This window comes from Mesoplodon bidens (genome assembly GCF_964165515.1).
Source record: "Mesoplodon bidens genome assembly, chromosome: 3".
Lineage (NCBI taxonomy): Eukaryota > Metazoa > Chordata > Mammalia > Artiodactyla > Ziphiidae > Mesoplodon > Mesoplodon bidens.
Window position 1 is genome coordinate 42,323,799 of NC_138178.1, and position 16,390 is coordinate 42,340,188.

At 40.4% G+C, this 16,390-nt stretch overlaps 1 protein-coding gene across 2 annotated transcripts in view; it reads left to right on the forward strand.

The window, feature by feature from the left end:
- Positions 1 to 11,408, forward strand: part of TMOD2 (tropomodulin 2) — a 45,606-nt gene extending 34,198 nt beyond the window's left edge. For both annotated transcript variants that reach the window (XM_081227974.1, XM_081227973.1), the window contains exons 8-10: positions 3,527 to 3,670; positions 9,201 to 9,345; positions 11,275 to 11,408. In XM_081227974.1, the coding sequence (XP_081084100.1) occupies positions 3,527 to 3,670; positions 9,201 to 9,345; positions 11,275 to 11,309 (324 nt within the window). In that variant the 3' untranslated portion in view covers positions 11,310 to 11,408. The remainder of the gene's footprint in view (positions 1 to 3,526; positions 3,671 to 9,200; positions 9,346 to 11,274) is intronic.
- The last annotated feature ends 4,982 nt before the right edge of the window (positions 11,409 to 16,390 follow it).

Sequence of the window (16,390 nt, forward strand, 5' to 3'; positions counted from 1 at the left end):
GATTGTGCCCTCCAGGAACATTTGGCAGTGTCTGGAGATATTTTGGGTTGTCATGACTGGGAGGGGTACTGTTGGCATTTCGTGGGTCTCAGAGACTGCTAAACCTCCTACAATACACCAGACAACCTCCCATAACAAAGAATTATCCAGCTTCATGTCAATAGACCCGAGGAAACCCTGTTCTTGTCCCAAGTTGGATTCCTTCTCCTCTTCCTTCTTCTTGTCTTCTCTGCCATAAAAGCAGTTAAAATAGTTCAGAAGTTCCTTGTTCTGCTCCCCAGAGCAATCACTATTAGCAGTTTGTTTTTCATTCTTCTCATTGTCTGTATGACTTTAATTAAAGTGGTTTTCAATCCTTGCTGAACATTAGTCACCTGGAGAGCTTTTCAAAAATGCAGTTGTAAATCAATCAACTACACTTCAATAACAAAAAACAAAACGAATAAAAAAAGCAACTGTCCAGGCCACAGCCTGAGATTCTGATTTAATTCATCTGGGGTGGGGCCCAAGTACTGCTATATTTTTTAAAGCTTCCAGGTCATTCTAATATGCAACCAGGGTAGAAAAGCACTAATATACGTGCACTTATATTTTTGATTAATTATCTTAGACAATTTTTGATTCTCCATTAGAAAAGGTGAGGGCAGTTCTGTACTCACTCTACCTTCTATTCCTCCTTCCTTTTCTACCTCTGAATTGTAGTTATTCTATTATTTCACACATTTGAGCTTTATACATTTTATGTCATTATATTCTGTTATGTATATAGATTGACTCCAAAAACATTAAAACATCACCAGCATTTACAATTATCTGGCTGTATAAATATATAAATCTCTGTTCTCATGGGCCTTAAAATCTGGTGACTAATGGCAGTCTGATTCTTGTTCCTTTGTGAGTAAATTTTTCTTGCTAAAAACTTTTAGGACTCTCTCTTTTCTCCTGGAGTTCTGAAATTTCACCTGTATGTGCTCGCATAGTCTTTTATTTAGTCTGCTGAGCATCCAGCAGGTTCTTTCAGATAAAAACTTGAAGCTTTCTTTAACTCTGGGAAATCTTTCCCTATTATTTTATAGTTTCTTCCTTTCTGTTGTCTTTTTTTTTTTTTTTTGGTCCTTCTGAAACTCCAATAAGATGAATGTTGAGCTTCTGGATCTTTCCCTCCGTACCTCCTAACATTTCTCTTGTATTTTCTCTTTGTCTTTTACTCTACATTTTTTAAAACATCCTCAGTTCCGTATTCTAGATCACCAACTTGCTCTTCAGCCATGATCATTTTATAATTCTAAATGCCCATTGCTTTTTAAAATTTCAGTGTAGTACAGATTTTCAAAACTTTTTCTTGTTTGTTGTCCTCTTTTTTAAGATATATGTAATAGCCAGTATTTATTTATTTTATGGCTACAATGTTTTTTCTTTCTCCTTTTTCTTCTTTTTTTTTTTTTTGAAGTAGGGCAGGGTGGAGAGAGACTATAACAATTAGAAGTTTTACATATTTATGTTTTCTGACTAATCTCTGTTCCCTGTATGGCATGTTCTCCTGTTTGGTCAACTTGGCTTTTCTCTTTCATGGTGTTGGTTTCCCTAATATGTCTAGTAATCATTGGTTGCCTGGTCATATTTCCAGATAGAGAACAAAACTGATTTGTGTAAACTGGGACTATTTCCTCTCCTGTTATGTCGATCTGGTTCACCAACAGATCTCTCCCTTATAAGGGAAGCCCCTTTATGTTTCTCCATTTGTTACCAACTGACAGGCCATATATTTTATTGATTAATTATTGACTCTGCCCCTCCTACTCAAATATAAGCTCCCTAGAACAGGGATTTTTGTTTTCTCTACTGCTAGCACACAGTAGAAGCCTGATAAATAGTCTTTTTTGGTTGAATGAATGAATGAATGAGTGAGTGCTTTTGTAAGCAGGCAGGTGAATTGATTGGTGGCCTTCTCTGCATTGTGTGCATGAGAAGCTGGCAGGCAACCAGGGAGTCCTCTGCAAGTGCTCCAGGTTGTAGGGCTTCACTCTGCAAGAGATGCATTTCAGTATATTTCCTTCCTGGGCAATAGCCGCCTCTCTCCTCTCCCTTCTCTGACACGGTATCTGGTGGAAGATCTAGAGGTGCCTCAGTTTCTGCACTGCTTCTCTCTTGGGACCTAGCACCCTCACTAGAGCCTCTTCCTGGGAGATTTCTCACTGATGGTTATGCAGGCAGTTGCTCTTTTTTCAGGGAAGCCGCAGGGAGGGATGGTGTGCTCACCACCTGCTCTAGCTGACCCACCTGTTCCTAAGGCAGCCCCCTTTTTTTTGCGGTATGCGGGCCTCTCACTGTTGTGGCCTCTCCCGTTGCGGAGCATAGGCTCCGAACACGCAGGCTCAGCGGCCATGGCTCACGGGCCCAGCCGCTCCGCAGCATGTGGGATCTTCCCGGACTGGGGCACGAACCCGTGTCCCCTGCATCGGCAGGCGGACTCTCAACCACTGCGCCACCAGGGAAGCCCGCTAAGGCAGCTCTTTAATGAGACACTCTAATCAGCTTTTACCTCTGGCATCTCAGGCAATTTTATGCTAATTTCTCCACCAATCGTTCTGTTTTCTGTATTTTAGTAATTCTTCAAGATAATGGCCCTCTTTTTTTTGTTTTCTTGCACTGTGAGAGTTCCAGCCACTTAAAAATTATATCTTTTCTTCATGACAGTGGGAAACTTTGGGAATAAAGGTAGCAGACAGGTTCATGTGTGCAAAGGTAGCAGACAGGTTCATGTGTGCAGTCTGCTGTCTTGAACTGGGAGGAGTCTTCAGCGGTTCCAAAAGTTATCTTTGAAAAATCCTGATTTGTGATGACCTGAAGTAGTGCCCAAATGCTAGTCAATGATAAAAAATTTTTATCCATTCATAGTAAAAGGGAAAAAATGAAATAATTCTGAGATTATGTCCTTTCTACACTTTTCCTAATGTTAAAATGCGTTTTCTCAAAAAAAAACTGACATTGGTAACAGATGGTAGTGAGTTTTTTTTTTTTTAATGTCCTTCCTTACTTAATAAAACAAAGTTGTTGGGCTTCCCTGGTGGTGCAGTGGTTGAGAGTCCGCCTGCCGACGCAGGGGACACGGGTTTGTGCCCCGGTCCAGGAAGATCCCACATGCCGCGGAGTGGCTGGGCCCGTGAGCCATGGCCACTGAGCCTGCGCATCCGGAGCCTGTGCTCTGCAACAGGAGAGGCCACAACAGTGAGAGGCCCGCGTACCGAAAAAACAAAAACAAAGTTGTTAATTCTATGTCAGTATCCTTTTTTTTTTTTTTTTTTTTAGTTTTGCATGTATGTGAAATTCATAAGTCTGGACGGCTGAACTGAACTATCTTTATTGCATTTTTAAATTATTATCTTTGTTACTTGGAGGTGAAAGTATGATTTAACTAAGGTTTTCTTTAAGTACTGTAAAAAATATGTATTTAATGTGGGGGTGGGAAGCTTAGTAAATAAATCTTCAGAAACCCTAATGGTTATTTTCTTTTTCACATAATAAGGCTTTTGCAGATATGCTAAAAGTAAACAAGACCTTGAAAAGTCTGAACATAGAATCCAATTTTATCACTGGTACTGGGATCCTGGCCCTTGTAGAGGCACTCAAAGAAAATGACACCTTGACAGAGATCAAGATCGACAACCAGGTGAGTTAATGCACAGGGTACATGTGAAAGGGAGGAATACCACAATGGAGGGAGTTAAAAGACAAAGTTCTGTGATTTAACTTGATGTTCTGGCTTTCTGGTAAATTATGACAGCTTCCGGCGTGTGGAGGGTGTGTGGGAGAGCATATTAATAATTAAACGGTGCACAGTGGGGAAACCTGAGACAGAAAGCTCTCCCCAGCCCTGCGCTAGTCAGGCACCAGAGGAGGAAAAAGAGGAGATGGGGGCAGAGGTGTTGACAGCTGCTTTGTTCAGCCTTCATCATCCTTGCCTCTTAGCAGGAACTTCAGCGCAGTCCTGCCCCAGCCTTGCTGTTGCCTCTCACTGGGACTATGAGAAAAGCGGAATGGCCACACCCAGAAACAGACTCCTTGTCCTTGGTTGGAGGCTGCCAGAGCCAAAAGAGCAGTTCTGGGCTCCTGCTGTCTGGTACTAGACACAGAGCCTTGTTTCAAGGACTCGGGGTTCTAGTAGATGGCCTGGCTTAGAGTAGTAGGCCATACCCACAGTGTGATCACAATCTCAGCTCTCCTGCAGCATTGCTCCAGGTCCCACCAACAGCCAAAGCAAGCCACTTTTCCCTGGAGCCACCCCCTCCTGTACCCCGAAGACCTCTTTTTCCCAGCATCAGCCTACAGTGTTGCTGTAGTCGCTCTGCTGGTTTCAGCTGGTTCCTGCTCTCAGATAGCAACTCTCAGTTCTCAGCATGATGCTGTGCCCTTCCCCTTTGGCTACAGGGACGTGTCTGCAGTGGGATTCAGTGAATCTGCGAGGTCTAGACAGTGTATAGTTGGAATAAAGGGCCTTGGAATGGACCAGAAAGAGGAGAAAGCAAAGAGACTTGTGCTGTGAGCATTCCCCTGTGGGGTGACGGGACGGGCAGTAGGGGAAGTGACCCCTGCATGTCTAGGAAAATCCCTGGTCTAGACCCTCCAAGATGTGATGAAGCCCCAGGGTCCCACCCAAGACTATTGCCTAAGCCTGGCGACCCCCAACAGATCCCATGAATAGTTCTACTCTCCTTTTTTTTTTTTGCGGTACGCGGGCCTCTCACTGTTGTGGCCTCTCCCGTTGTGGAGCACAGGCTCCGGACGCGTAGGCTCAGCGGCCATGGCTCACGGGCCCAGCCGCTCCGCGGCATGCGGGATCTTCCCGGACCGGGGCACGAACCCGTGTCCCTGCATCGGCAGGCGGACTCTCAACCACTGCGCCACCAGGGAAGCCCTCTGGTCTCCTTTTTTTTTTTTTTTTTTTTTTTTTTTTTTTGCTAACCAGAACAAGTGGGCTGTTTCAGTGCAGGTCTTCTGTCCCTAGACTCCTCCTGAGCCTTGTTGCCAGGGGAGCAGGGGAACCCCACCAGGAGACAGGTACTCCCTCACTCTCAGCCTCCCTAGAAGGGATGCATTATCAGAACAGCTTTCCTTTGCAGAGGTGTGGAGTGAATCCCTGGGAATGTGCACACGTGGCTGTACACACTTAGGAAGCTTGCTGCTGTGTATCCTAATGTGTCCAGCTGCTAGTAAATTAGGGAGTGGGAGAGTAGGAAAACAAGCTAGAGGGAAATATTAAGTGAGTGAAAAGACGTGATAGCTCAGGGATATGTATCAAATAGGCTAGTATCAGGGGGAAGTTATGAGGACTCTTCGTAAATATTTCCAAGAGTGCTAGGACAGCCGTGGATACCTCATTCCAAAGTATGTTTAACTTTCTGTGTTGGTTCAGGCCCTTGTGAAACCCCATATCTGAAATCATGTTCCAGGTACTTTGTTACCAATTCCTTGTAAGATACTACCTAGTTAGGGTTGCCAGATAAAATACAGTAAAATTCGAATTTCAGATAAACAGTGGATTATTTTTAGTACAAGTATGTCCCATGAAACATTTGGGACATACTTTTACTAAAACATTATTTGTTATTTATTGAAATTCAAATTTAATTGTGTCCTGTTTTTTTGTTTACTAAATCTAGCAACCCTATACCTATTAAATGAGCTGAAATCCTGAAAATTTAGAACAGCTTTTTAGAATGAATGTGAAGAAGACCCTGAAATATAAAGTCTGCTCTCTTAAATCCCTCTGAAGCATCAAACCTCATCTCCTGTCCTCAGTCATCTAGGGGTGGATTTGTGTAATTTTTCAACTTTCATCTCCCAGTACGCCTCTGAAAGGGCTTCTCTTTACTTATGATAAGAAATAGTGTTAAGTTCTAAAGCAACTGGAAAAATTATTTGCTTTATTCCAATGAAGGAAATTCAGACTCAAAACTTCTCTTCCATCCAAATTTTCTTCATTGACTCATAGACTGTTAGAAGTAGACCTCAGTTTCCTCATCTGTACAGTGAAGGGTCTGAAATAAAATAATCTCTAAGACAGGTTCCTCAGGAAGGGCCAGCAGCCGAGACCAATTTAGCATCATTGCAGCAGGCAGTTGCACCAAAATGAAGGCCTGCTGAGAATCCAGCACTGGCGTGAGCTGCCATGACTAAGCTCCAGGTAAACAAGTGATGATTTAGTCAGGTGCCCCTGTGAGAAGAACAATCAGTGATGCATATTAATGAAACAGATGGGTAACTGCTAAATAAATTTGAGTAGAGAAAAAAGGTCACAAAAAAAGGTGATCTGAAGGACTGTGTGCTTAACTTTTGTTTCTTTTTCTTTGTATTTAGTGATTTAAAATAAAAAAGAGAAACATCCAAATTATAAGAAATTTTGGTGCCCATTTGTTGCCCTGGGTTTATACAACACAAAAGATCTCAAAAAAAAAAAAAAAAAAGACTCAGGCTAAGAAAGATGCTCTATGCTATATTACTTTCTCCCCTTCTTTTATATGCCCTCCTCCCAATATAATTTTCTTCGGCTCTTATATCCTTTTATCACCACAGCATGCTCAAGCTGTATATTACCCAAATCTAAGACTCCAAATGCCTAAGGTTTGTGAGGGGAAATAGAGGGGTGTTATGTCATCCCCCTCAGTCAGCTACATCCATCTTGAGCTCCTTCTGCCCTTGGATAGCACCTTTGGCCCACCCCAGGGGCATAAGCCATAACTATGGCAGCCCCGACCTTAACTCAAGTCTCAATCTCTAATACAGCCCCGTTGTTTGAAAGTGTGTCATGAACTAAAGTTGCTCATGAAACTTTGAGGTCAGTATCTCTTACCTTTTTGCTGCCTCTCGCTCCCATGGCCCTACACTGCTGAGAACAGTAATCTCTATACTGTGGATACCCAGAATTGTTATTTTCTGACTGGAAATATCACATTTTGTTCATTTCTTGGGGAGAGACTCCTTTGACAGGTTGCTGGATGAAAAGAAAGAAGAGGAACAGAGTTAAGCCTTAGAACTTGCCTAGAACACAAAAATTCCTCCATTAACTTTTCTTCTTCATCTGCCCAATACTTAAATTTTCCAAATTTAAAAGATATATATATATTTAAATATATCTTTTAATATGTTACGCATTTTAATATATTTAATGTATTTAAAAGATGTGTGTGTGTATATATATATTTAATATATTTAATCAAAATTGCATGATTCAGGCACAGACATAGAATTGGCAAAGCTACAGGGTCCAGAAACACACCCAAGTACACCTGAGAATTTTGCAGCAAGGTAGTATTTCAACTCAGTGGGGAAAGAATGAAGTAAAAGATGGTGGGTCTATTCACTAGCATTTTTTTAAAATTTTCTATTGGAGAATAGTTGATTTACAATGTTGTGACTCACTAGCATTTTGGAACAAAATTACGTTGGGGCTCTATCTTAATTCTTCTACTAAAATTCATTCCAGGTAAAATGAAGATTTAAATATTAAAATATATGAAATCATAAAACAAATGGAAGAAATGAGAAGTAGAGAGGCTTCCTCAACATGACATAAAATCTAAGAGACTAATATATTTGACTATATGAAAATGAAAAAAGGTCTTAATCAGAAAGTCAAAAGACAAACTGAGCAAAGTTTTTTTAGCATGTTTGACAAAGGGCTAATTTCCTAATATATAAATTTTAAAAACAGGAACCACAAGCTGGTAGAAAAATATACAAATGACAGAGGTTGGTAGTTTCCAAACAAAGAAATACAAATGCATGAGAAAATGAATTGTTCTTAGTCATAATTTGAGAAATGCAAATTGAAGCAATTAAATAAATACAAGTGAAATAAATTTTTACCCCTTAGATTGAAAAAGGTGAAAAAGATTCATAATATCCCATGTTGGCTAAAGTAGGGAACACTAGCTCTCCAACACTATCGGCAGGAGTAAAAATTGTCACAACCTTTGATGGTAAGTCAGTAATTTATCAAAATTTGAAACATGCTTACTCTTGGGCCCAGCTATAATTTGCCCTACAGGCACACTGGCAGAAATGCCTCAGGACATACTTTGTGTGCAAGGGAAGTTCACCATAGCATAGTTTGGAATAGGAATGGAAAGGAATGTAGCAGTCAGTAGAGCAAAGCTAAATAAATTATGATCACTTACTACAATACAGTGCTGCGCAATTGTTTACAAGGATGAGGGAAACATACTTACCTACGTGAAAAGATGTTCTTAATGTTAAATGAAGAATAAAAACATGTTTCAGAACAATATGCTAGTGTGACCCATTTATGTGAAAAAAAGCCTAAATGTACATGTGATTACGTAGACATATGAATGCACAGAAAATGTTTTAAAGACTACATGCCAAACTGGCTTTCTGTATGGGGAATGGGAATACTGGGGAAAGGGAGCTTTTATATTTTACACACTTTTTTTGTTTGTCTTTTCTTTGTACTTTCTAAAAATATTAATTTATATAGTATGAAAAAATATACTATGTTCCCTAAATTTAACTGTAAATTCCTAAATGTACATGCCCTGTTTTTTAACTCTACTTTTTAAATTATTATTCTATGTCTCAACTTAAAAAGCAAACAGACAAAAAACCTCTTTCCACCAACTCAGAAAACTTAGGGGATTTTTCTGTAATCCAATAACCCCTTCAGTGTTTGATAATTCAACTAGCTATAGTTCAAACCACTTTAATAAAGCCTCTTGAGGATCTCTTAGTGAGACTGTTGGGAGAGAATGACCCATCTTCAGTTATTTTTGGATATGGACCCCAGAATAGAAAATTCCGTAATTGGATTATTGCTATAAGACAGTGTCCCTATTAAAAAAAACACCCCTTGTTTAAACAGCAGATACTGGGGTAATTGGAAACACCAAGTGTTCGTTTTGCTTTAATTTTACATCTGGAATTGTCTTTTCCTTCATAAATAATTTGCTTAGTCTTTTCAGTTTAACATGCCAGCAGATTCAGCTGTCTGTTGGATTTTGCTTCTCCACAAGGAACAGGTCTCAAATAACTGTATGAGAGAAAATACCTCAAGTGATTTTGTCCCTTTCAATTTGAGACTTTTGCCTTTTTGTCCAACAAATAGCCATGCATCTTTCCCATGTGAGTAACTGTTTCCTCTTCCTTCTTGGCCATTCTCTGTATGTGTCCACACCTGCAATCAGAGACAGCAGTTGGGAACAGCCGTAGAGATGGAAATTGCCCAGATGCTCGAGGAGAATTCAAGGATCCTCAAGTTTGGATATCAGTTTACCAAGCAAGGACCACGAACAAGAGTGGCAGCTGCCATCACAAAGAATAATGACCTGGGTAATGCAGCCATAATATGTGCTGTTAGCAATTAGAAGAGCAGGATGACCATTCATTTCTCCACTTCAGATATAACATCTCACAGATACCTTTCCACTGGCCTTTGGTGTCATGTCAGCCCTTCATCAGAAGCACATTATTACATGGTCATAGGAATCCTCATCATCTTCACAGTGTTTAAGGTTTATTGTAGCATGCTTTCAAGAGGAACTGTTTGTTCATTTTTTTCCAGACAGGCTTTGATTTTTGCTTGATTTCCTTTGTGCATTTACTTCTCCTTTACTTACTTCTTACATGTAATCACCCTCTGTTGTTATCTACACCACAAGATGGACACAGTGACATGGAAATTCCCAATTCACTTATGTTTGACTCCTGACTGTGCTTTTGTACTTGGGTTTAAGTATGGTTATTGGTGATTTACATGTGAAATGACCTAACAGAGCTGTGTTTTTTAAAGGTTAAGCTCAGAAGTAGCTTTTCAGTTAGCCTCTCTTTAATCTTTCCTGCTACCCACTCTTTGCTGAGGACTTCTCTTAGAATGAGGTGGGGCATGTCCTGATCAACCACAGCAAAAAAGGATGGGACTGATTGGGAAGGCTTGGTCTGGGGACATCCCAGCCACCTGAAGCAGTGTGGAGCAAGACCATCCAGGTGCAGATAGTCCACTTGGCAAGCAGTCTGCCAATAACAGAGCTCAGTCCCCAGTCTGAGGTTCAGGGACAGAATGCCAGACCTTGGACGGGGCAACTGGACAAGGTGACCCACCAAATATAGTGCTGGCCATGGAGAGGGTTCAGATGGTGGACAAGATGGAAGTTAAGGGTTAGAACCGGAAGGGGGCAGGTACATGTTAGTGTCCAGTTTGCTGCCCAAGACCCTGAGGCCCAGCAAAGGTTCAGTGAATGGCACCCAGAGGCTGGCCAGGCATATGGCAATGCCTGCCTCCAAGGTGCAAAGGGTGAGGCTCAGGGGGCAGCCCAGCAAACAGGGCTTTGGGGAATGATTAGAGCAGCAGTTGGAAGATTCCTGGGAAAACACATGGGTCCTCATCTGAACAGCACAGAGAGCAAAGAAAAAAGGCAAAACAAGAGGTCTGAAGTAAATGGAGAGGCAGTCCTGAGACCAGGAGCGGCAGCTGTGGGCAACAGCTTTTGTTGAATTTTCTGTAGCCGAGCAGGAGCAGTCTGGGCTATTTAAAGTGGGAAGTTGAGGCAGGGCCACAGCCAGGGCACCTTTTTTTTTTTTGCCAAATCCAGGAAGATTGGAGCAGCCCTCTTCCTATCCACCAGAGGGGCCTGCAGGTGGGGAGGTGAGAGGGGGAAGAAGAGGGTTGCAGAAACTGGGAAGGCAGTCAGGACAGCTTCTTTGATACTAAGTACCAGATTAAAGGAAGCTTAATCTCTTGAGTTTGCTAGCCATCTGAATCATACCTTCCTTGGAGGTTGATACTTCGAAGTTTCCATTTAAAACAGATTTAGAAACATTAAATTTCTGTTTGCAGCTCCTCTTGGTTTTCAATCCAAAATCAGAATTGTGAATGTGTCATCCTGGGGAGTTAGTTATAGCCAGTTCGTGACTGAGTTACACAGAAGCTGAGAAGATGTGTTGTGGATAAGTAAACGTGAAAATATTTAGAAGTTCAGTGTTTCGTGGGTTTGTTCTGGACCTTCTACTCCATAGAAATGGTAGAGCTCTAACATTCAAGTTCCCGACTATCAGACTTAGCTTTATTTGAATGTAAATTACAAAAGACACTGGACTAATCTATCATTTCCATTTATTGCCACGGGTAATTAAATATTGAAATTTTTGATAACTGTATTCTCAAGTGTGTGAGATTGCTATTCTGTGTGATTATTGTTGTTTGTCTGAAGTTTAAGAAATATTCCTTCATTTTGTCTTTTTAAACCTTTCTTTCTCACCTAGTTCGTAAAAAGCGAGTTGAAGGAGACCGAAGATAAACTTCCAGAAGAAGAGGAAGTGGCAATTTCACCACGGTGGCAATTTCAAAACAAAAGCTCTTCTCCTTCTCCTTTGGGACCATTTTATCAAAGGTTGTTCATTTCCGTTAACCACACAACTAATAATTTAATTGTTATTCTTTTTTAGCACTACGTATTTGTCTGGGATTTTTAAACATATACGATTGTTTTATTTGCTCATGGGCACCTCTGGCAACTTGCACCAATGGACTTATGCAGATCTTAGTGGGTGACAACAATTGAAAATGGTTTAGTGACTTTCATATTGGGCGGTCTTGCTTTCTTACATGAACTTTTTTTTGTTTTAACCATTGAAAGGAACTTGGTATATAAATGTGTTTGTAACTGTGATTAAGATAGAGGCCTATCTCTGTTTACATGCATAGCTTTGAGTTAGGCTAAATACATCAGAAGCGTTCTGCTGACCACATACGAAGTTAGTATTGCCAATCTTTCACTGGGTGAAAAAATGTGACCAACTTAACACAAATTCTCCCTTAGTTCCAGAAAAATCACTAAATGCACATGCCCTACTGGTTGAAGATCAGTGGTGTCATCTTCATAAAAAGAAGACAGCATTTTGATACATAAGCATAGCTTTAGCAAATAGGTATGAAATATTCTTTCACCCACAAAAATAGCTTCAAACCAGACTCACAAGTAGCAAAATGAATTAGCATACCTACTTTTACTGATTATTCCACATAAATTCGATCTTTAACATCACTCTATGGATAGCTTTCGACAAAGATGTTTTAAAGTTTTCCAGCCATGATGGCAAATTTTTAAATTTTAGCAAGAGGGAAGCTTTTAAAATAGTACATTCCTAAATAAAATAATAATAACGCACCTTAAGGTTGTCTGTTACACATGATTGCATTATTTTGGCAAATTTTAGAAGCATTTATTGCTTTGTCTTTAGGGCCACAAGATCACAGGATGAAATGTGAACATTCAAGTTAATTATACAGATTTTGTCCACATGGCATGATCCATCCAGACATTTTCAAACATCAGGAAAAAATGTGAATTATCGTTTATCCAGATGTTTGTCATCCCAAGGACAAAGCCTGTGAAAGTACCATTGAGATGATTGCATGGTAGATGCATGAATCTTTTCATCTAGCAGTGCACCAGTGCGATATTAAGCTAAGGAAACATGTGACTGCAGCCTTTGACACCAGCTCACAACTGTCAGTGCTTGAGGCTGGACTTGGTGACCCTCTGACACTGCCTTAGACACCTCTGCCTCCCTTCCCCACCTCCTTTCCTTCCAACTCATTCTCTTTTTTTCTTCTTTTCCTTATAATTCTGAGCCTTGTAAAGGTGACATCCTTTGTCCTGGTGGCAACTGGATCTAAAGAAGTTGCTGACTCAGGCAGAAGGTGGGCCCAATCCAGAATTTACTAAGTAATTGAGTGTTCCTGAGTTGCTTGATAGCAGTAAAATAAATAAATGAAAAAACAATTCATATATTATTCTAGTTAGTTTATAAAGCACATGGAAACTGTTTAGGATGGAAAGCCCTTATAAAATTGAACATTTACCTGTATTATAAATGCCCACATCTCTATCTGTAAAATCCTTTGGAAAAGAAAGTAGAAGAAAACAAATAAAATCCTTTGAGACATAAGAATATTTTATACTTTTTGAGGGAATAATGAGCAGAGCATGTTGAATTTTGGAAACCCTAAAAATCCTTTAATTAGCTTTCTACTGCATCTCCCTATCTATCTATCTATCTATCTATGTAGCAACTGCTACTGGACAGTTTTCAGTCTGATTTTTCCTTTCCCTGTTTCTCATTTAGGTGTGGTATGTTAGAGTCAACTCACAGGCTTACTCATTATTATCAGGAATTTTGTAAACTGGTAGTTAAACACAACCATTATTAAAAAGTAAATGACATGCACTTACAATTAAATAAATTATATTAAAAAACAAAAGTAATACTCAAAAATACACTTTACTATTTTTCATACTCTTGAGATTGTTTGCACTTACTGTGTCTGTATGGCAGAAATACTATATCGTGGTGTGCTCTTATACATCTCTGCCCAACTCAGTAGTTCTTCCCAACTCAGAAGTTCAGTACTTCTTGTTGGTAGTTTGAAATTGGCCATGGTGAGAGTATCTATACCATGGAAATTAGCAAATATTACAAATCAGGGCTTTCACCCCATCTCCCCTACCCCCAGTTTGCTGGTTAATAAACATTCAGCAGCACACCACTGGGTAAAATGTATACAGTTCTTCTCCTCCTTCTTCCTCTCCCTCCTCTCCCTCTCCCTTTCTCTCTCCCCCTCCCTCTCCCTCTTCTTCTTCTTTTTGTATACTTGTTTTGGTTACCATGTTGCCAGGGAAGACACATCTCTTAGTTGTCTTTCTCCTATCGCTTTAGATTTGTTGCAAATATGTTTAAGTGCAGAGTTGCTGACATGCCCCTCTAAGTAAGACTTTTTCCTTTCTTTTCTCATTTACTCTCTTTCTTGCCTCCACCCCTAAGAAATCTTGGATCCTACGGAGTGTTCCCTGCAGCCCCAAGGTGCTGTGGACCGGAGGCTAAAGCAATTCTTGGCAAACCCTGTCAGAAAGCAAGAAAAAAAATCAGGACTTGATAGTGACTGTGCTGCAGTTGTCGATAGTATTAAAGCAAGATAATGGGATATTGTCAAAATTTAGCACTGTTTTTAGCTTATAAAATAGTTGGGTCACATGTATATAGAGTCTGTTAAGTCAAATATTTATTATTAATCAGTTTATCTTATCATTACCTGTGTTTTTGTAGTAGCTCGAAAGGTGACATTTCCATGAGTATTCATATAACTATTAGAAGATAAACTTACATTTTGGGGAGCCTATAAATCATTTAATTAGCCTAGGACTTCATTTCCCTGTCTGCCAAGTGTGTGTAAGTAGAAGCTCTTTCGTGATCCTGAGCATGATTCATCCCTTACCATCCATCATGGTGGAGCATAATGTATATAAAATATTTTTATATGTATGCATTTTGCCAAATATTATATCGAGATATTTGGCAACATCTGGACAGTTGATTGAAAGGAGATCATCTCTCCCCAGACCACCTTCTTTCCCCTTTTAGACTGTGCAGGCCCACCCTAAGTGTAAAATCACTCACCTGGACTCGCAGGCTCCTATCACCAATACCCATCACAGCATATGTGGAAGATGACTTTTAGGAGATACATTTTGGAGGTCTAGAGAGATCATATAATTAGTTCAGCACTACATCTCCCCATCTGCCAGAAGTGTATAAAGGAAACTTTTATCCTCATCAGCATGATTAAATCCCTTCCTTTCGTCTTGGTAGGGCGTAATGTAAATACGCGCGCACGCGTGTGTGCGTGTGTGTGTGCATGTGTGCATGTTTTCAAATATCCAAATATCTAACTGGGTATTTGACTGCATCTGGACCACTGATTGAAGGGAGATACTTTCTCCCCAGACCCATTTCCCTTGTCCTTTTTAGAGTTGCTTCAGGCCTAGGTGAAATGTGAAATCACTCCCTAGAGTTTGTGGCTTATGTCACCAACCACCAAATTTCACAGCATGTATGGAAGATAATGCTTAGGGAATGAATATCAGAAGCCTGGAAATCATTTCATTGTTCCGGCCTCAAATCTCTCCATATGCCTAAAGTGTATGGGTGAAAGCACTTTCATCTTCATCCACATGATTAAGCCCCTTCCATCTTTGTAGGATTTATTGTATATAAATATTTTGTACATAAAGATCGCCAAATACTGTAAGGAGGTGTTTGGCCAAAGCTGGACTCCTGATTGAAGGGAGATGCTGTCTCCCAGTCCCTCTCCCCTTTCCTTCTTAGAGTTGCTGCAGGCCTAGGTTAGGTAGAGAATCACTAACCTGGAGGGGCTCGTGCAACTCACCCATCTTAGAGCACGCAGTTCATCTTACAGTAAAAGCCCATCTCCATTTAAAAACTGAGAAAACATCCCAATGCCTATACTCCGCAACACAATTTCCCTAAGGAAAGCCTGGCACATCAAACCAGAAGAACAACTGCTTCTCTTCCAGACAGAAATGTGGCCCCTGGCAGGTCACCAGCATTAGGGAAACCAGTGTGTTCTGAATAACTACCATGAGAATATTTCCGACAGTCAAACTTGAAACCAGTTTAAGCATCAACATGTTTTAAATGTAAGATAGCCCTTTAAAATTTACAAAAGAGTTTGGGGATATTTTCATTTTTTGTGGGCATGATGTACTTAGCCCTCTTCTAGGCACTGTGAAGGAGACAGGAAGTGAAAGAACTCTGGATTCATATAATTTGATCAGTGTTTCTGGGTTTTGGGGTAGAGTGCCTTATTGAAAAGTGGATAGCAGCTTTAGCTCAAGTATTGATTGCATAAGCAAAAATGGGCAGGGGGCAGTAAGCTGTGAATACTTCGTTCTGTGCTATGTTACCTGTACTCGGTGGAACTGTTTCTGGAGTTGGGTTTTAAGTCATGATTCTGAAGCTTCCTTCCTCTGTTCCACTAATGAAGCAATGAGAGCTATTTTCATTTTAATGAATAGAGAACTAAGAAGAAATAATTTAGCTCTGCCTTCCAGTAGCAGTTTGCTCCTCATTTAAAATATCCCCACCACTCACCATGCCATCCTCAATGCTCAAGGATTGAGACACATGCAAACGAAAAGTGTGAGAATGCTTGGGAGCATCAGGGGAGCCCTCTGGATGAAAATCACATGATCAGGCCCCTTGGTAACAAGCTGGAGAGAGAAAAGTACCCAGAAACTTAAGGATGTATTCATTTTCTTGCTCCCAACTCTAGGTCAGATTGAATTTTGTTTTGTGGTTCAGGAGTTTAGTAGAGTGGAGGGGCTAAGTGCTGTGGGGAAGGAAGATGGAAATTAAAGGTTTTGATTTGCTTAAGGGTAGGAGTAAGCTCTGCTCAGCTTACCTCTTTCCCATCTTCCCCTAACAGCTATAATTAAACATTCATTAGATGGATGGAGGAGTTGCAAGGTTTGAATTTATAACCTGCCTCTGGGTACTATTCTAGGAAGGTTGTACACGT